Consider the following 22,239-nt stretch of genomic DNA (forward strand, 5'->3'; position numbering starts at 1 on the left):
GGATCAAACCCTCAACCTTTGGTTTACGGGACAATGCCCCAACCAACTGAACCATACAGCTAGGGTTACTCCAAAATCTTTTAAATAAAGACTCTTATGTTCCCAATAAATTTTTTTCCTCACCCAAGGACACTTTTTGATTGCTTTTAGAGAGGAAGAGAGAGAGAAACATCAATGTGAGAGAGAAACATCAATTGGTTTCCTGCTGTACATACCCAGACTGGGTGGGGATCAAATCCGATATCTAGGTATGTCCCCTGACAGGGAATGGAAGCTGCAACCCTTTGGCTACAGGACGATGCTCCAAACAACTGAGCCACACTATCCAGAGCCCCAATAATTTCTTTATAGCATCTTTCATATCTTTGTTCCTCAGACTGTATATTACAGGGTTAATGAGTGGAGTTACTACAGAATAAAACAAAGTAATTATCTTATGCATTCCAGCTTTATGTTCTGATGTTGGACTCACATACATGACCATCACTGAGCCATAGAAAAGAGAAACCACAGCCAGATGGGACCCACAGGTAGAGAAAGCTTTTCTTTGTCCCTTTGTTGTAGGAACTCTCAACACAGCTTGTATAACCAGAGCATAGAACACCATGATACAAAGAAAGGGAATAAATAAAAGCAGACAACTTAAGGTGGAACTAGTTAACTCTATCACAGGCATTCTGGTACAGGTGAGGGTCAACAGAGGACCTGGATCACACAGGAAATGGTCAATAATTCTGGAACCACAGAAGGACATTTGGGAGATGATGATGATAGGGATCAAGAACCAGAGGAATCCAAGTACCCAGCAGCCAACCACAAGATTGGTGCAGAGACGTCCAGTCATAATGGTTGGATAGTGTAGAGGCCGGCAGATGGCGAGGTATCGATCAAATGCCATAATAGCCAAGAAAAAAACATTCTGTAGAACCCAAGGAGAAGAAAAAAGTAGAACTGAAGAAAGCACCCAGAAAAGGAGATGACTTTGGTGTCAGAGAGAATGTTGGCCAACATGTTGGGGACAGTGGAGGTGACATAGCAGATCTCTAGAAAGGAGAAGTTGGCGAGCAGGATATACATGGGGGTGTGGAGTCTCTGATCCCAGCGCACAGCACAGATGATAGAACCATTGCCCATGAGGGTCAGGAGGTAGACAACAGAGAAGAGCACAAAGAGGAGAACCTGCTCCTCTTTGGGGCAAGGGAAGCCTAGGAGGATGAAGCCAGTGATGGTGCTGGAGTTGTTGAAGATTTTCATGGGTCTCTGAGCTGTAAAAAGACCATAAAGTCATGGAATCACTTTGTATATATAGATGGAGACTTAGGTATGTACAGAAACTACCATAGGGAATGCAATAAATATGTATATTAATAGTATATTTTTGTCTAAACCTGAAACACTATCCTGACTTAGTTGTTGGACTGTGAAAACACTAGCAGGCAATGAATATCAACAGATAAACAGAGATGTTTCCTTATTGTGAAATGTATGGAAACATGCTTAATATATAAAGATACAACTTATTAAATCATTATAAATAAAATTCCACATTAATTACCACTGATGTCAAGAAATTGAATACCCCTTGGATCTCTCTTCATGCTTCATCCCTACCAGTATCTTCTGCCTCTCTTTTTCTCCAATTGCTGATATTCTTCCTTTTTGGTAACTACTTCCTTGTTTTTCTTTATTTTAATAACTAAGTATGCATTCCTAAACGAAAGTGTTTAGTTTTACTTGTATTTGTACTTTACATAAATGAAATCATGTTATATGTAGCACTTTTGGATAGCTTCTTTTGCTAAACAGTAGGTTTGTGAAATTCATGTTGTATCTGTAGTTTGTCCATTTTTACTGCTCTATACTTTTACATTTTATGAATAAACACTTATTTAATTATTATTCTGTAGATAAATATTTTGGTTATTTCCAATTTGAAGAAATGTTGCCACAAACATATAGTTCACTTTTAATGGTTCACACATGCATACGTTTTTGTAGACTAGATCATAGGGTGTGTGTATCTTCAATTTTAGTAGATTAAATTAAAATCTTCTATAATTATTGCTCTATTTTCATGGCCACTGACAGTATATGAGAGCTCTGACTGCTAACATCCTTTTCTTTTTTATGTTCAAAGTGATTACTTATTTTTAAAACATTATTTTATATTAGTTTTAACAGCATCCTTTTCTAATATTGAGTTCTGTATTTACCAGAGCCTGGGGAATACAGAGGCTTCATTTTAACAGATTGTCTTTCTCTCTTTTTTTCTTCTGGTAGTATTAGATTGGATAGTTCTGTCCTTGGTAGTACTTTTTTCTTTTTCCGTGTAGGTGGTTATATCCTAACTATTCTCAAAAAAGAGTATTCTGGAAGCGATAAAGAAAACTGTCCCCATACCTGGCTTAGGAGAACATTTTAATGTGTAATGCAAATTACAGCCACTGGACAGTTCATCATCCATCTCTTATGTGCTTTGAGTCTTTGTTTTTGTTGTTGTTGTTGTTTTTGACTCTCATTGGTTTTCACAAGAATTTTTCTTCTTTTTCTTTTTTTATTACTTTATTGTTGTTTAAGTACAGTGATATGCATTCCCTCCCCACAACTCCTCCCCACCCCAGCCATCCCCACCTCCTTTCCCTGATTCCACCCCTTTTGGTTTTGTCCATCTGTCCTTTATAGTTGTTCCTGAAATCCCTTCCCCCTTACCCCCCATTATACCCTCCCACCTCCCCTCTGGTTACTGTTAGATTGTTCTTAATTTCAATTTCTCTGGTTATATTTTGCTTGTTTGTTTGTTTTGTTTATTAGGTTCCCCTTAAAGCTGAGATCATATGGTATTTGTCCCTCACTGCCTGGCTTATTTCACTTAGTATAATGCTCTCCAGTTCCATCTGTGCTGTCTGAAAGGGTAGGAGCTCCTGCTTTCTTTTTGCTGCATAGTATTCCATCATGTAAATGTACCATAGTTTTTGATCTATTCATTTACTGATGTGCATAGCAGCACAATTTACAATAGATAAGTGCTGGAAGCAACCTGTGTGTTTTGAGTCCTGTGATCAGCCTTATGATTTAAACAAGGTATTTCTTTATTGTACCTCCTACTTTTCCTATATGCCTCTCCCAAGAGAAAATTCCTTGAAGTGGCTCACTTGGGAACATTTTTCTACATAGCAAGTTTCAAATAGAACTTTGTCATAGGCTCACAATCAGTTTGTGAGAAATGACTTTACCAGAAGTGATTGGGAATTAACATGATGTTTTGCAGGCAGCTTTTAATAAATATTCATAAAATGAATGAATAAAAGCACTTTTTTCAGTTCTCAGAAAGAGGTTACACCAACATAGCTATTTGTGGACAAAACTGACTGGGACCCTTGGGATTATTGGAATCATTTTTCTCTTTTGAGGTAGTTAACTAACTCATTGTTTCTGTTTGATAGTGAAATCCATAAATTTCAGGAGTAAAATATTAAAATTAATTATAGGAAATAGCTGTTGCTCACTTCTGTTAATACAGTTCCTCAGACATCCAGGATAGATACAGATGAGGGATAGTATCAGCATTTATCTGGTGTTATTTAAATAGGTCTCTGATTGTTTAGGTTGGGAATATGACACGGCAAATTGCATGTAGATTGTGAAACCTGATGTCAGGCATCTAATGTTAAGGTTCACATAGCAGAAAACTTGTAAAGGAGAGAAAACTTTAAAATTTTTTGGTCTCTCTTCCAATCACTTCTTGGGAGCATCTCAAAGCCAAATGAGTTTGGATAGTTATACATTTGCATAATGGCCTTATGTTTTTCTGAGTTAGAAAAAGCCTAACCTTTGTTAAATAGTTCTGCATCCACACCTTGGTTTTGGTTAGTTTAGCCTCTGTAAACAGGGTATGCATGAAAACATGAAAAATAATCTATTTTCCATTATCTGGAATATAGCATCAACTAATTGATAATACATTATTTTCAAGAGTTGGCATAGTTATCCAAGAAATCTGCCAATGGTTTCTTTGGAACATTCAAAAACAGTAAGACCTCCCTGGGTAAATGGCAGAAGGTGTCAGGGGAGAGCTAGTTGATTATAATGGCTTTGTTTGTTTGTTTGTTTGTTTTAGAGCAAGAAATTATGTGACAGGGGACTAGCAAACTGATTAATATATTAGAACTTATAAAATGTAGACAAAAACTTATCTATCTGAGCCAGATCTAGTTTTGGATCTTAATATATCTATGCCATGTGGGACTCATGTGGCCATAAATTTTCCCAAGATCCTGCTAGTTTATGTCTTAACTTGTATTACCTCAGGTCTTTTAATGCCTGAGCTGTGTAATAAACAGTTTCTGGTTATTGTACCATAAACTTACATTTTCTAAATGACCTTTCTGCTTGGATTTTAAGGATATGTGACTAGGGACTGACATTAAGTTTCAGATGCAAAATATTCACCTTTGAAAGGAACTTAAACCAGACATAAAATATCTAATATATATTTCCATTATTTTACCCTAGTCTCATTCAGAATGAAGATATTCAGAATGCAGTCTTTTCTGAAGGGGCCACTTTCCCAAATGCCCCATTCTTTCAATGGGGCTGTTAATAAATGTTAGGGCCATGAGACTATCCCAACTGCTAATGAATTGTAAGAGTGACTGAAAAGAAAATTTACTATAACATGTGAAGGTCACTTATGAACTTTAAATTCCACAATGTTAAAAAAGTCCTTTAGGCCTATAGATTTAATACCAACTCAGAGGAAAGTCACTCAGTTTTCAATAGATCAAAATAATTTGTTACTAATTGTCACTGGGGCATCTTTAAACAGTTTTCTGCAGGATATTTCTAAAAGGTTATTTTGTGTGATCATCACTTTTTCCATCATCTCAAAATATCTTTAGCACTTTGCATCATTTAGTTAAAGTTCAGGGACTTATTTTTATTGCTTGTCTATTTTAATGTTACATCTCTTCCTTTCTTTTAACCTTACATCCATCTCATCAGCAAGATGCTTCTGTTTCTAAAGCATGACTCATTTAATGCCCTTCTTTGTCCTCATTGTCATTTCCCAAGTTCAAATTATTATCCTTTCTTCTTTGAACTTCTGCAGCAGCATCCTAACAGCAGCATCCTTGCCTCTACTTGTCCCTGCACTTTTTATTTCTACACAGCAGCAGAGTATGCCTTAAGAATGAAAACACCAATCATGTTAGACTTTTGGGTTAAACCATTCCCTCTGAGAACAATTCTCTCAGAAAGTCTTATAAAGCTGTTTAAGAAAACAGGAAGCTGTTCTAGAAAGCAGAAATGGCCATCACTATTTTATACTCAGTATGATATATTTAATCAGACTGTGTTGTTACTCACCTTTTATTACTTAGCTCCACCAAACCAAAGAAACTATGACGTTTACTGGCCACAAGGCTATGCTGGAGCTGTCAAAAAAAAAAAAAGTCTGGTTGAGTCATCTTGCATCAACAGCAGAGGGTGCTGTGCACAACTTTACAATGGCATCTGTGTTTATGTACCTAGGTTGCCTGGACTCAGTTTAATTAACAATAATCACTTTTATATGGTTTACTTGTTAAATCAGCCAACTCCAGAAAGATTTAGATAGACAATATCTGAGTGAGCCAGGCCATGTCAATGTGAGGAAGACATTCCCTATTTTAATTTTTCCTCAAAATTCAGTACAGTAGAAATCATGGTATGTTCATTTGTTGGCCTTCTCTCCATAACCAGCCCAGAGATGTCTCATGACAACTCAGTCTCTCCCTTTAGCTGGTAGGTATAGTTTCAGTGCCACATGTGTGACACTGGGAAATCTATTTCTGGAAAATACTTAAAAATAAGAATAACTTTCTAGATTGGGATGAGTGGTAGGCAGCTGGGTATAATTGAAGAAGCGTTGAATTTATAGTCAAGAGATTTTTGTGACAGTCATAGAAAATTAATACTCAGTTTTCTAAGTTATAAAATGGGCAAATCATGCCTTCATTAAAGGGGTGTTGTAAAGATTACTGACTGAGACAAATGTCTGTGGAAGTCCCTTGTTTGATCATTGCTTAAGAAATATTGGTTGTGTGAATATGGCCATGGCAAATTTAAAGAGAACTGTGGATAAAACTAGTAGATTATATTTTTTACTTTTCCAAACACTACATAATATTATTACCTGGTCAGCAAAGGAAATTCTAAACTGAAACTTATCAAGTTTCTCTCTTATTTTCATAGAGACAGTCTTCTTGGCAATGATCAGTGAGGAGAAAAGAGGTGGAAATAGTTGTGATAAAGATCCTTGATTGCCTTTGCTGTAGGATGGAGGGGTTATGAGCAGAGCCTGCTAGGTAGTAAGCTCAGGTGTTTCTGATCCTTAAGGACTCATTTATGGTTTCTAAAAGGAACAGTGTCAAGAGACATCTCTATGCTTGTTATTCATTTCCTTGGGGCCTGCCTTAATTTCTGTTGCTGTTTTTTTTTCTATGCAAGTTGAAATAATATCTTTTCTTTGTTTTAAACCTCTCACAGGTAAAATGAAATATTAACAAATCATTGATTAATTGTTGCTGAATTAATACACCAGTAAGTCTCTCTAACTCCCCTAAGTGTGCTTACCACATGGCCAATGAAACATTTTACAAACCTGAAAGGGATAAAAGCAGCTCTAGCCATCCATAACTGATCTCACATTCACTAAACAAGACTTCAAAGTTATTAAAAGCTGATCTGACACTCTGAAGCTAGGTCACGCTATTCTGTTACTGGACATAATTTCACAAAATAAAAACTCAGTCAAGGTTAGTCTGAAACCAACTGTCAGGTGTCAGAGGCCTGGGTGGGATTAAGAGTTGCAAGACTGGGTGAAAAAGGTGAAGGTACTAAGCAACACACACACACACACACACACACACACACACACAGCAAAAGCCAAAAAACCTTATAGATACAAACAACCGTATGGTGATTCTCTCTGAGATGGGGAGGTAGAAGAGGATAAAGGTGGGATAAACAGTGATGGAAGGAGACTTGACTTGGGGTGATGAACACAGAATACAATACACAGATGATGTATTATGGAATTGTACCCCTGAAATCTGTAATTTTATTAAACAATGTCACCTGAATAAATTCAATAAAATAAAAAAAAGGTTAGTCTGAGACCATGATAAAAGGAGACAAAATAAAGCTTTATTTATTTATTTATCTATCCCATCTCCACCTTCTTTGTCCATCCTTTTCAGTCAGGACTGCTTGACCTTGATGAATTTTATACATGGGTTGTAGACAGATTTTTTTTTAAAGAAGGTATTCTGTGGCATAAAAATCTTTCACATACATCTTAAAAGTCACTAATCACCCTTTGAACAGATGGGAAAACTGAAGCCCTGAGAGAGAAAAGGAGCTGTCTATGAAGCCAATGCATGGCGCAACATGCTGTTTGCTGATAACAAGCATGTGCTGTTTTCAGGACAACACAAAGCTTTTTCTTCACCCAGCCCAGCTGCCAATATGGGGTCGTATGGCAGTTAGAGGCTCTTAGCTGGATCAAAGACAGCCTGAGGATGTGGGGTAGATGAAGGCCTAGGAAGTTTTAGCAGGGCCTCAGTGGTGAAGGGACTAGTCTCTGGGAGAATGATAGCATCCCAGACAACATAGAAAACACCAGAAGTGGCCTAATGCATCTACAGGTACTTCCAAACAGGTATGGAAGCATGAAGTTCCATGCATCTCCAGGATCAATTAATGGAAAAATTACATTATGTGTTCTATAAACGAAAGGATGCAGCAATATTTATTTCACTCATCAATCCAGTTATAATACACATGTATACATATATTTTAAGGTTACTTTATAATTTTGTCTAAGCACACACACACACACACAAAACAAAGTCACCGTGCCACCCATAAAATACCAAATATCCTCCATTCTTGGATAAAATGTGTGATTGCTAGATGAGTGACTGCTAGTTTTATTTAAAGCCACTTACAACTTTATCCTCTCTTATCTGCCCTTTCTAAATTGGATTCATTGAGATACTTAGTCATAAAATAGCCCTTGTTTTGTCAACATTCAGTGTGAAGCAAGCCACCACTTTCATAGATCCTTCTCCAAATCACTCAACAAAAGCATCAGTCCTGTAATAGTTTCCTTCTAACACTGTCTCACTGAGACATCCCATGGCTCTTCCATGGTATATGTTATGCTTTGCTATAGTGAGTAATCAACCCACTTCATTCATCCACAGGTATTCTTGTGGTTTTTGGCCAAAGGGCATTGGCAAACATAATACATAATAAATTGGCTTATGAAGCAGGAAGTTTTAAAAAAAAGAATTTTATTTTATTTATTCTTAGAGGGAAGGGAGGCAGAAAGAAACATTGATGTGTGAGAGAAACATTGATATGCTGCCACCTGCATGTGCTGACTGGGCACTGGCCTGCAACCCAGGTTTGTGCCCTGACCAGGAATTGAACTGAGTACCTTTTGCTTTGTGGGACCATGACCAACCAACTGAGACACATCAGTCAGGGCAAGCAGGAAGTCTTCAATGAGACTTCCTATAGACATCTCTAAGAAGACAGCTGTATGTAGGAACAATTTCCAGGACCCAGGATGTTCTTGGTGTAGGTCATTCAGAGTGGGGTTATTCTGCAGATGCTCTCTGACCAACTGCAACTTTGGAGGCAGACTCTAAGATTTACTTATCCTCATCAGAGAGGCAGATCACAACTGATCTCCAATCTCTCCATCCTCCATACTGTGGCAGAAATTTTTGTTTAAAACAATGAATTTAGCTCATCTCTCTGGCCATCATTGATACTCATATTTAAAAATTCTTCAAAGTCCTTGTTCTGGCAAACATGACACTCTGCAGTGCAGCCTCATTCACTTTTCTTGTCCTACTTGCCAGAGTTTTTTGCAGATATCTCTGTCTTGAGATCTCTGTCTTGAGATATCTGCAAAAAAAAACAAAAAAAACAAACCCACAAAAACCTCAAACCACTTGGGCACACAGTGGGGGCTCAGTAAATACATTTTGAAGGAATAATTTTACCCTCTGGGAAATGTAAAAGAGCACCCAATGTGAATTACTTGCAGTGGGAGAGTCAAGCCCTGTGGACAAAGTGACCTAGAGAAGCAGATGTGGAGGCTTGATCAGTTAACAGTGTTCAGGGTTATATGTGCTCCTCTTTGCCTCTTTTTTATTTTTTTATATTCCTTCCCCCATCTCTGGGATTGATCTGAGAATACTTTTTATTTTAGAGAGTTTTATGGTATAAACTGTATACAAAGAGTATAATTTGATAAAATTGTCACACACACACACACACACACACACACACACACACATCCCTACATATAAATACACCTGTGAAACCATTTTCATAACCAAGATAAAAATAATCATTATCTCTGATCATTATGAATCTTCACACCCTCTCCCTCCTCCCTCTTTCTGACCTCAGTCTCCAGGTAACTACTGGTCTTTGTCTCAACTATAGATGAGTTTGCATTTTTTATAGCTTTATATTAATGGCATCATACCATATATGCTCTTTTCTGGGTTCTAGTTTCTTTTACTCAGCACAATTATTTTAAGATTCATCCATGTTATTCCATGTATCAATAGATCATTCTTTTTTTTATTGCTGAGTAATATTCTATTGTATAGATATACCAAAATTTGTTTATCCATTTCTCTGTTGATGATTGTTTGTGTTATTTCCAATTTTGTGTTTTTATAAATTAACCTATAAGAAATATTTGTGCCTAAGACTTTATATGGTATATACTTTTTTTCCTCTTAGGTAAGCAACTGGAGGTGAAATGGCTTTATCAAATAGTAGATGAATACTTAAAATTTTCAGAAACTGCCAAACTTTTCTAAAGTGTTTGCATAATTTGACATTTGCATTAACAGTGTGTGAGAGCTCCATTTCTCTGGTATCATCACCAACACTTGTAAGGTCAGTGCTTTAAATTTTAGTTCTTTGGCTTTGGGTGGTGTGGCTCAGTGGATTGAGGGCCAGCCTGTGAACCAAAGGGCCACTGGTATAATTGCCAGTCAGGGCATATGCCTGGGTTTGGGGCCAGGTCCCCAGTATGGAGTACATGAGAAGCAACCACATATTGATGTTTTTCTCCCTCTTCCTCCCTCCGTTCCCCTTTGCCTGAAATAAACAAATAAAATCTTTTAAAAAATAAACAAATTTTAGTTCTTTGGTATGTATATAGTGGTAGGTCATTGTGGTTTAAATTTGTATTTCCCTAATGACTAATGATGTTGAAAATACTTTTGTTTACTTATTTGCCATCTGCGTATGTTTTTTTCAATGTCCAAATCTTTTTTACATTTTATAGTGGGCCATTTGTTTTCTTATTATTGATTTTTGAGAGTTCTTGATATATCCTGATATGAGTCCTTCAATAGATATATGCTTTGAAAATATTTTCTTCCACTCTGTGGTTTGTCTTGTTATTCTTTTAATAGTGTCTTTCCCAGAGCAGATATTTTAGATTTTGATTGGAGGTCAGTTTATCAATTTGTTCTTTCATGGATCATGCTTTTTATGATGTGTTTAAGAAATGTTTGCTTAGGCCTGAGTCACAAGGATTTTCCCTTATATTTTCTTTTAGATGTTTTATAGTTTTAGGTTTTATATTCTATGAACCATTTGAGCTAATTTTTGTGAGGTGTTGAAGTACTGAAGTTCATTTTTTTTGATATGGATATCTAGCTATACCAGAATCACTTATTACAAAAACTGACTTTTCTATACTGAATTGCCTTTGCATCTGTTGAAAATTGGTTTTCCATGTATGTGGTGTTATTTATGGACTCTCCACTTTGTACCATTGATCTATTTTTTAACTCAATGTCAATGCCACACTGTTTTGAGCACAGTAGTTTTATAATAAGTCTTAAAATTAGATAGTGTTAGCCCTTCAACTTCATTTTTCCTAGTCTAGGTCTGTTGCATTTCCACATGATTTTTAAATTTAACTTGGCTTCTGGTCCAAGATGATAGCATAGGAAGATCCTATACTCACCTCTTCCCAGGAACATATCAAATTTACATCTACAGACAGAGCAGTTCTCCTGAAGAAGAACTGAGGGCCAATTAAACAGCTTCTGCAAAGCATATGAGAGAGACCACACAAAAAAAGGGGGTCTGTTTTTGCTCCAGCTTCCAGCCATGATTGGCCCCAGGACTTCTCTCAGCTTGCACCAGCCCTAGCTACAGCTCTCACTCAGGTGTGCCTCATCCCTGAGACTTCCTGCAGACCACACCAGCTTCAGCTACCAGCCCTAGTGGCTTAACTCTGGAAATTCCTACAGCTCACATCCAATCCAGCTTCAGTTCCAGGTCCTGGTGTGGCTTGCCACTAAGACTACCAAAGGCCTGAGCCCACTGCAGCTCCAATTCCAAATGGTCTACCAATGTGGTCCCAGTGAAGCTTGTCCTTGTCCCCTCTTCACTGCAGCTATACCTCCAGGCTCTGGTAAGTCTTGCCTCTGGGACCCACACATGCTTCAGCTCCACCTGGCCCACCAATGACAACTAGCACATGCAGTCTACAAACAAGTAGCTCCTATGCAATGCCACTCATTTGCCTAATTCATAGAAACAAACACAGAGAGACAGCCAAAATGAGGAGACAGAGAAATATGTCACACATGATAGACCAAGACAAAAACCCAGAGAAAGAGCTAAGTAAAACACAAACAAGCATTCTATCAGATAAAGAATTCAAAGCACTGTGCAAAGCATTGAGCATAAGGATGCTCAATGAATTAGGGAGAAGCATAGATGAACTCGGTGAGAACTTCAGCAATGAGACAGGAAACATAAAAAAGTACAAAGAAAACATAAAAAAGGACCAGTCAGAAATAAAGAGTACGATAGCTGAAATGAAGAATACATTAGAAGGAATCAACATCATATTAGATGAATCAGAGGACTAAATTGGTGATTTGGAAGACAAGGTAGCAAAAAATACCCAATTGGAACAGCACAAAGAAAAGAGCACTAAAAAATGAGGATAGTTTAAAGGACCTCTGGGACAATATCGAGCATACCAACATTTACATCATAGGGGTACCAGAAAAAAAAAAAGAGAGAGAGAAAGAGATTGGAAACCTACTTAAAGAAATAATGGATAAAAACTTCTCCAGCCAGAGCTAGTGTGGCTCAGTTGGTTGAACATTGCCCTGCAAACTGAAAAGTCACTCATTCAATTCCCAGTCAGGGCACATGCCTGGGTTGCAGATTCAGTCCCTGGTTGGGGCACATATAGAAGGCAGCCAGTCAATGTTTCTTTATCACATCAATGTTTCTCTCCCTCTCTTTCTCCCTCCCTTCCCTTCTTTCTAAAATCAAAAATAAAATAAATAAAAATCAACTAGCCCAATCTGGTGAAGAAAACAGATATCCAGGTCCAGGAAGTGCAGAGAGTCACAAATAAGATGAGCCCAAAGAAGTCTGCACCAAGACACATCATAATTAAAATGCCAAAAGTTAAATCAACAAGGATTTTTTAACTTTAAAGTTGGAAAAGAAGAGAAACAAATAAACTTAACTACATGCCAAATAGGTAAAAAAACATATTTTAAAAAGTGGAAGAGAAAGAATCCAAGTAAATTTTAGCTACAGTACTTTCACCCCTCTCAGTCTGAAGATAAAACAAAACAAAAAAACCCCAAAAGAACTGCAAAGAAAACGAGTAAGTTAGTAGTTTTGTTATTAATAGTGGTATGGATGTAGTAATTTTGAAACAAGTTTATGTGTATTGTAGTATTGAATAAAGGAGTAAATATATTCATTTCATTAGGAACTAGGCATTTCAAAGTGAGGGAAAGGAGCTACAAATACAAAATGATGACAAGCAGGAATAATGTGAAATAGCTAATTTCCCCAGTATGTCCACTGAAAGAACATGAGCAATGACAACTCAATGTCTATGAACACATCTAGCTTCCAGATCTTGGGTTCAAATATTATTTCTCACTAGAAAGAAACAAGGGTCCTTAGCAAAATGGCCACGTCCAGGCCTGGGGCTGGAAGAGTTAAGCCTGGACCATCTTGTGCTGTAAGTAATAATTTACTCAAAGAATGAGGTTTAGAAGTCAGCCTAAAGGAGTTCCCACTGGCCAAATCTGGGGCAATCCCGGGATCAAAATAAGTAATGAATATATTACAACCCACTGAATAAAATAAGAATCCAGGGGTCCATATTAACAGAAGTAAATAAATAAGGAAGAAGGAAAGACTGTTACAGTAAACTGTTACCTAATAAATGTGGAAGGAGTGACAGAGTTTAAATCACTATCTGACAATCATTATAGTTGCTTGACTCAGGCAAGGGCCACCAGTGTACTATAAGGATGGTACTATAAGGATAGAATTTCAAATAATCTCCTCAGAGGTTAGTTGTTAATTACAAAAGGGAAAATAGTAACTTTGCATTGGAGAAACTTGGAAGATATGTCTAAAACTTGGTGATTGAAATTAACACCACTAATATGGGAACAAGTCCCAATCATCTGCCACCTGACAGGATCAATGAGAAGAACACAGCATTACTTCCGGCGTATTCCTGCTACGTATGTACAACCTGAATCTAATGAAGTATCAGATGATCCTAAATTGAAGGACATTCTACAATATAACTGGCCCCACCTCTTCAAAATGTCAAAGTTGAGAGGACAAAGTAAGACTAAGACTGATTCAGATGAAGGAAGGCTAAAGAGATGTGACAACTGAAATACAAGTGATCCTGGATTGGATGCTATCCCTGAAAAATTCTTACTACAGAAGATCAGTAAGACAATAAGCTAAGCCTGAACAAAGTCTGTGTATTAGAGAACAAAAACAAACAAACAAACAAACAAACAAACAGAATTAGTTTGCCCAAGATTTCATTTTTTTACAACTAATAACTTCATGGCATATATATTCCACAACTTCTTCATCCATTTATTTATTGATTAGCACATAGGTTGTTTCCATGTCTTGGCTGTTGTAAATAATGCTTCTTCACAATCTTGTTAGCAATTGTTATCTCCCTCTCTCTTTTTTAAACAAAAGTCATTTTATCACTTGAGAGGCAATATCTCATTGTGGTTTTGATTTGCATTTCCATGATGATTAGTGATAATGAACACTTTTTCCTGTATCTATTGGCCATTTGAATATTTGAAAAAATACATTTTCAGTTCCTTTGCCCATTTTTAATAAGGCTATTTATTTTTGCTATTGAATTATAGGGGCTCTTTACATATTTTTGATATCAACCCCTTATTAGATAGATGGTTTGCAAATATTCTCCTATTGCATAGGTTGCCTTTCATTTTGCTTGTTGTTTGCTTTATTCTACAGAAATTTTTTAGTTTGATGCAGAGCTACTTTTTTTTTTTTGCTTTTGTTGTTTGTGTTTTTGGTGTCATATCCAAAAAATCATTGCCAAACCAATGTCAAGGAGCCTTCTGCCTGTGTTTTCTTCTAGGAATTTTATAGTTTCAGGTCTTACATTTAAGTTTTTAATTCATTATGAGTTAATTTTGATGTAAGATATCATTCCATTTTTATTTTTTTGCATGTGGATATTCAGTTTTTTTCAACCTCATTTATTGAAGGGACTATCCTTTCTTCTTTGCATCTTTGTCAAGATTAGTCTACCATGTATGTATTGGTTTTTATCTGGGTTTTCAATTCTATTACATTGGTCTGTGTGTCTGTTTCTCTGCTACTGCCACACTCTTTTAATTGCTCTAGCTTTGTAGTATGTGTGATGTTTCCAGTTTTGTTCTTTTTTCCCTTCAAGATTGTTTTGACTGTTTGGGATCTTTTGCGGTTTAACACAAATTTTAAGACATTTTTTCTATTTTTGTAAAATATGCCATTTGAAATTTGATAGGGATTGTATTGAATCTATAGATAACTTTGGATGCTATAGCCTCAAAACCTAGCAGCCTTGCAACCATGCTACCTGTGAAAAGCAGTAGACCAGTAGCCACTGGAGAGGGAAGGCTGGGTTTGGAGCTCTTCAAAAGGCCCCATCCACAGAGAACTCTCACTATTTGATCTGTTTTACAACTTCTTAGAAAAGCCTTATTATCAGGACTTGTTATTTTGCCTGAATCCCAGCTTGTTCAGTGGGAAAAGCCCTGTCCCCAGCATATTGTTGCTAATAGTCAACGACAGTTATTTAACATGTCAGCTGCCTGAAGTAGTGATGTCAGTTGGGACAAATGGGAAGATGGACAAGAAACTTAAAAGGAAGTTCTGAGGAATGAGATGTTCATAGTGATCTTTGAAATATTCCTGGGGATCTAGAAAGCCACGTACATGTGTAGGGCTGTGCACATTTCCAAAGAAGACTTAAGAAGGCCCTAATATTTACCTATGGATGTACCTGAGGCCCTGCACATGTAGGAAATGAAGATGGAGGCAGATGAAATACTGAAGCCACATCCTAACACAGAGCCCCTCAGCAAAGAGTGGATAACAGTTAAAGGCATTTAAGGAAATCTCTGTGTAATCATGATCTGATAACTAAGCTAACCAAGGAGAAACTTCAGTAACTACATATAACAGGTGGTAGAGACTTCACAGAATTAGTTTGAAAAAGTCATTAAAGAAAAAACAGCAGTGTCAGCAACAACAATAGCAATAATAAGAAACAGAAATAAGAACAAAAGCTGGAAAAGCATGGGGGGTGGGATTTGATTTTTGAAGTTGCCACATTATTTAAAATATCTAGTTTTAAGTGAAAAAAAAATGAGACATGCAAAGGAACAGAAAAGTATGGCTTATATACAGAAAAAAATCCAAGAGTCAATAGAAATGTTCATAAATTAATGGAACATGAACTAATTGTGATATATCCATACAATGGAATGTTATTTGACAATTTAAGGAATAAAGTACTCACACATGCTATGACATGGATGGATGAATTTTTCATGGATGAACATTATGCTAAGTGAAAACAGTCAGCCACAAAAACTCACACATTTTGTGATTTCATTTATAAGAAATTCTCAGAAAAGGCAAAATACATAGGGACAAAAAGTAGGTAAGTTGTTGCCAGAAGCTGAAGGGAGAGGCAAATAGGGAATGAGTGCTAATGGGCATGGGGTTTCTTTTGGAGTGATTGAAATATTCTAAAATTAGTTAGCGGTGATGGTTGTACAACTACATCAATAAACAAAAAACCCCATGAAATTATTCATTTTTAAAATGGTGAATTTTATGGCATACAAACTATATTTGAATCAAGTGTTACAAAACAAACAAAAATCTTAGAAATGTGTATTTCTATCATTGGTTTGTAGTCTCTTTGAAGACAGGAAGGAAATATTGTTTTTCTGGGTTGCTCCAAGGGCTAATATAATGCCAGGAGTGTTCTCATATTTTCTTTTTACTATGCATAATCTCCCAAAAATAATAATGTAAAGAACATTCAAAAGATACTTACTTCTCTTGGATATAATTTTTTTGTAAAATAATATTTATTATACTCACTTGCATTATAATATGTTATTGCTATCTAATATTCAATTTGGTTGATTTGCATCAATACGGTTTTTGAAAAGGAAAGGAATGCTGGTGTAGTCTCATTCTATGTTATTGTAGAGTTTAGAAATTCCTAAATTTGAATGCAATGGTTCCCAACCTCCCTGTGTATTACAATCACCTTGAGAGCATTTCAAAATACCTGTGCCTAGGCCCCACCCCCAATTCCAAGTCAATTAGTTCAGAACAGCTGTTCAGGTTGAAGTAGGTATCAATAGAAAATCCTACACATGGGCCAGCAGCTGCCATCAACATTGTTCAGTTCCTCTGGGCTCATTTGCAACACTCACCTGCCACACACTCTGCCAACATAAGCTGCCATTATGGTGAAGCTCACAATGGCTGGTAAACATCAAGGTTACCCCAAGAAAATGTCCCTTCCTCTAAAGGAAGTAGAAGAAGATAGTGAAGATGAGGAAAAGTCAGAAGAATATGAAAGCAGTGGAGAAGAGGTTATCATTCCTCAGGAAAAAAAGGCAAGAAGGTTATCACAACTCCAGCAAACAAGGTGATGGTTTTCCCAACAAAAAAGATTGTGGTTGCCACACCAGCCAAGAAAGCAGTTTTCACCCCTGGCAAAAAAGCAGCAGCTATGCCAGCTCTTTTTTTAAAACATATTTTATTGACTATGCTATTACAGTTGATCCATTTTCCCCCTTCACTCCCCTCCACCCTGCATACCATCTCCCACCCACATTCCCCCCCTTTAGTTCATTTCCATGTGTCATACTTATAAGTTCTTTGGCTTCTACATTTCCCATACTATTCTTACCTTCCCCGTCTATTTTATACCTACCATATAAGCTACTTATTCTCTGTACCTTTTCCCCTTCTCTTCTCCTCCCACTCCCCTGTTGATAACCCTCCATGTGATCTCCATTTCTGAGGTTCTGCTCCTGTTCTAGTTGTTTGCTTACTTTTTTTTTTAAAATGTATTTTATTGATTATGCTATTACAGTTGATCCATTTTCCCCCTTCTCTCCCCTCCCCCCCTGTACACCCTCTCCCACCCACATTCCCCCCCTTTAGTTCATGTCCATGTGTCATTCTTATGAGTTCTTTAGCTTCTACATTTCCCGTACTATTCTTGCCCTCCCCCTATCTATTTTCAACCTACATTCTATGCTACTTATTCTCTATACCTTTTCCCCCCTCTCCTCCTCCCACCCCCCCCCCTGCTGCTAGCCCTCCATGTGCCCTCCATTTCTGTGGTTCTGTTCCTGTTCTAGTTGTTTACTTAGTTTCTTTTGGTTTTGCTTTAGGTGTGGTTGTTAATAATTGTGAGTTTGCTGTCCTTTTACTATACATGTCTTTTCTTTATCTTCTTTTCTTAGATAAATCCCTTTAGCATTTCATAAAATAAGGGCTTGGTGATGATGAACTCCTTAAACTTGACCTTATCTGAAAAGCACTTTATCTTCCCTTCCATTCTAAATGAGAGCTTTGCTGGATAGAGCAATCTGGGATGTAGGTCCTTGTGTTTCATGACTTGGAATATTTCTTTCCAGCCCCTTCTTGCCTGTAAGGTCTCTTTGGAGAAATCAACTGACAGTCTGATGGGAACTTCTTTGTAGGTCACTGTCTCCTTATCTCTTGCTGCTTCTAGGATTCTCTCCTTTGTTTTTATCTTGGGTAATGTAATTATGATGTGCCTTGGTGTGTTCCTCCTTGGGTCCAACCTCTTTGGGACTCTCTGAGCTTCCTGGACTTCCTGGAAGTCTATTTCCTTTGCCAGATTGGGGGAAGTTCTCCTTTATTATTTGTTCAAATAACTTTTCTACTTGTTGCTCTTCCTCTTCTCCTTCTGGCACCTCTATAATTCGGATGTTGGAAGGTTTAAAGATGTCCTGGAGGTTCCTAAGCCTCTCCTCATTTTTTTGAATTCTTATTTGTTCATTCTTTTCTGTTTGGTTGTTTCTTTCTTCCTTCCTTCTGGTTCACACCAGTTTTCTTCCCATCACTATTGATTCCCTGTGTATTTTCCTTCATTTCACTTAGTGTAGCCTTCATTTTTTCATCTAATTTGCAACCAAATTCAACCAATTCTGTGAGCATCCTGATCACCAATGCTTTGAACTGTGCATCTGATAGGTTGGAGATCTCTTTGTTGCTCAGTTGTATTATTTCTGTAGCTTTGATCTGTTCTTTCATTTGGGCCATTTTTTTTTGTCTTGATGTGCTTGTTACATAGTGAAGGGTGGAGCCTTAGGTATTCACCTGGGTGGGTCAACCCAGTTACTTGGTTGTGACACAGTATGTGGGAGAGGGGTCCGAGAGGGAACAATGGTGCTTGCTCCACTCTCTGCCAGATTTCAGTCACTTCTACCACTTCCCCCAAGCAAACTGCGCACTTCTGGTGCTGATACCTGGGTGTGTGGGTTTGTGTACATTCTAGAACCCTGTGGGTCTCTCTGATGAACTCTACTGTGTGACTGGGAGTCTCTCCCAGCACCTCAACCCCAACAGGTGTTTTCAATTGGTGTTTTAAGGCTTTATTTTCCTACACTGGGACCCTGGGTTGCATGGTCTGTCTTGCTCCCCAGTTTCACCTGGTTTATCTGCACATGAATGTGGAAATGCCTGGTCCACCAGCTGCCTTGTGCTCCAAGCCCCTTCACAATCCACCACCTCACTGGGTCTGCCTGCTGCCACCTGTGTACCCAGGGCCCACCAACCACTGCCTGCATGCCTGGGGTCTGCCGGCCACCACTTTGCTGAGAGTCCTCTCCACCCAGCTGCCCTACTCCACCCCTCCTACCGGTCTGGATGAATATTTCTTCTTTAACTCCTTGGTTGTCAGACTTCCATACAGTTCAATTTTCTGTCAGTACTGGTTGTTTTTTTATTTCTAAATTGTTGTTGTCCTTCTTTTGGTTGTGTGAGAAGGCAGTGTGTCTACCTATGCTTCCATCTTGGCTGGAAGTCCCTGTGGCAGCTCTTGACAAAAAAGCAGCAATTACACCAGCCAGAGCAGTAGCCACACCTGGCAAGAAGGGAGGCACACCATACAAAGCATTGGTAGCAACTCCAAGCTAAGGGAGCAAAGAATAGTGAGAATTCTGAAAAGGAAAAGAGTGATGAGGATGATAAGGGGGATGAGGATGAAGATGAGGATCAATTTGAGCCAGCAGTGATGAGAGCTGCTGTTGTTGCTCCTGCAGTGGATGATGAGGATGATGAAGATAAGGATGAAGATGATAAGGAAGGTGAAGATGATGATGAAGAAGATGACTTTGAAGAAGAACCTATGAAGATTACATCAGCCAAAGGCAAGAAATCTTCTCAAAAGCTGTTCCTGTGAAGGCCAAGAGAACAGCTGAGGATGAAGACAAAGAGGATGATGATGAAGAGGAGGACAAAGAAGATGATGGAGAAGAGTATGATGAGAAAGAGAAATATTAGGAGGAGGATGAAGAGGATGAGGAACCTGTCAAAGAAGCACATGGAAAATGAAAGAAAAAAATGGCCAAACAGAAATCTGCTCCTGAAGTCAAGAAACAGAAAGTGGAAGCCACAGGACCAGCTCCTGCTTTCAATCTTGTTGGAAATCTGAACTTCAAGAAATCTGTTCCTGTGTTAAAACGAGTATCAGTGAGTATCAGAAAAAAACAATGGGAAAAGACAGTAAGGAAGAGTGAGATGCAAGAACACTTTTGGTCAAAAATTTTTCTTATAAAGTTACTCCAGACAAATTAAAAAAAGTGTTTGAAGATGTTATGGAGATCAGGTTAGTCAGCAAGGATGGAAAGAGAAAAGGATTGCTTACATGGAATAAGACAGAAGCTGAAGCAGGGGAAACCTTGGAAGGGAACAGAAATAGATGGGCAATCCATCTCATTGTACTACACTGGAGAGAGAGGTCAAAATCAAGACTATTGTGGTAGAAAAATAGCAGTTGGAGTGGTGAATCAAAATTTCTGGTTTTAAGCAACATCTAACAGTGCAACAGAAGAAGTTCTTCATGAAGTATTTGAGAAGGTGACTTTTGTCAAAGTGATCCTCAACCAAAAATGGCAAATCTAAATTCCTATAATACAAGAGAAATTTAGGGCACAGTAATTAGGCTGCAATTGCAAGGACCCAGGGGATCACCTAATGAAGAAGGCAACCATCAAAACTGTCGAAGGCCTGTTTTAGGATCACTACAGAAGAGACATTAACAGAATTATCTGATGGCCCTTTTGGGGCAAGGATAGTCACTGACTAGAAGGCTAGGGCTTCCAAAGGGATTGGTTTTGCAGACTTTGACAGCAAAGAAGATGCCAAAGCCTCCACGTAGGCCATGATGATGGTGAAATTGGCCTACAGTGGAAACAAAGTTACTTTAGCTTGGGCCAAGCCTAAGGGTGAAGGTGGCTTTGGGGGTCATGGCAGAGGCACAGGAGGCACAGGTGGTCTCTGGAGGCCAAGATGGGGCAGAGGAAGCTGAGGCAGGTTTGGTAATAGAGGCTGGGGAGTTTTGGGATGTTGAGAAGACTTCCGAGGAGGTGGAGGAGGAAGATACCACAAGCCACGAGGAAAGAAGATGGAGTTTGAATAGTTTCTTTAAAAAAAAGATTTTATTTATTTATTTGAAGGGAAAGAAATATCAATGTGTGGTTGCCCCTTGTGCTCACCCCTACTGGGAACTGGGTCTGCAACCCAGGCATGTGCCCTACACTGGGAATCAAACTAGCAACCCTTTGACTCACAGGCTAGCACTCAAACACTGAGCCACACCAGCCATATCTGAATAGTTCCTGCTGTTCCTGTCTTTCTTCCATTTGAGAGAAAGGACTCTGGGGTTTTTGCTCTATTACCTGATCAATGACAGAGCCTTCTAAGAACATTTCAAGACAGTATATAATCCTGTGGTCTACTTGGAAATACATATAGATAACATTTCAAGGAAGATACCTTGTTGGTTTTGACTGGATATTCATATAAGCATTTTAAAGATGAGTGATAGAGCTAACCCTTATCTGTAAGTTTTTTTTTAAGATTTTATTTATTTATTTATTTTAGAGAGGGAAGGGGGAGAGAGAGAGAGAGAGAGAGAGAGACAGAAACATCAATGTGCGGTTGCTGGGGGTTATGGCCTGCAACCCAGGAATGTACCCTGGCTGGGAATCGAACCTGGGACACTTTGGTTCCCAACCCGCGCTCAATCCACTGAGATACACCAGCCAGGGCTGTAAGTTTTGAATTTATATTGTTTCTTCCCATGTACAAAACCACCTTTTTTCGACAAATTGTGTGTGTGTGTGTGTGTTTCTGTTGGGGGGCTATAAAGGAAAGCAGAATATTTTAGCATGAACTTGTTTCAGCTGCTTTGGGACAAATTAAAAGTCCTAAACCTGATGACCATCCCCCCGCACCCCCCCGCCCCAAAAAAAAGAAAGAAAGAAGAAGAGAAAATAAGAAAATCCTACATGTGGTTGTGATTACTGTGGTCAGTGGTTTTCCAACTTTAATGTGCATAATAGTCCACTGAAATAAAATGCAGATTCTGCATCAATAGGCCTGAGCTCCTGTCTTCTAAAGGCCCCCTAGTATGATCACTTTGTTGATACGGACCCTGGCTCATGGGGTCCGACTCATTATGGATGAAATGAGACATTCACACAGATCACCAAATCCGATGGAGGAAAAGGGATGACATAGCTTTTCTCTCAAGGG

At 38.2% G+C, this 22,239-nt stretch overlaps 1 protein-coding gene and 1 pseudogene across 1 annotated transcript; one reads left to right on the forward strand and one right to left on the reverse strand.

Moving 5' to 3' along the window:
- Positions 1 to 244: 244 nt before the first annotated feature.
- Positions 245 to 1,278, reverse strand: LOC123808429 (olfactory receptor 11G2-like). Its single transcript, XM_045823077.1, is given in 3 exon segments — positions 245 to 913; positions 915 to 944; positions 946 to 1,278. Coding segments are annotated over 3 exon segments (1,008 nt in total). The 5' UTR covers positions 1,255 to 1,278.
- A 15,626-nt stretch (positions 1,279 to 16,904) lies between these two features.
- Positions 16,905 to 21,121, forward strand: LOC123808848 (annotated as a pseudogene).
- The last annotated feature ends 1,118 nt before the right edge of the window (positions 21,122 to 22,239 follow it).

This window comes from Phyllostomus hastatus, unplaced genomic scaffold, assembly GCF_019186645.2.
Source record: "Phyllostomus hastatus isolate PE091 unplaced genomic scaffold, TTU_PhHast_1.1 phas_scaffold_501, whole genome shotgun sequence".
NCBI lineage: Eukaryota > Metazoa > Chordata > Mammalia > Chiroptera > Phyllostomidae > Phyllostomus > Phyllostomus hastatus.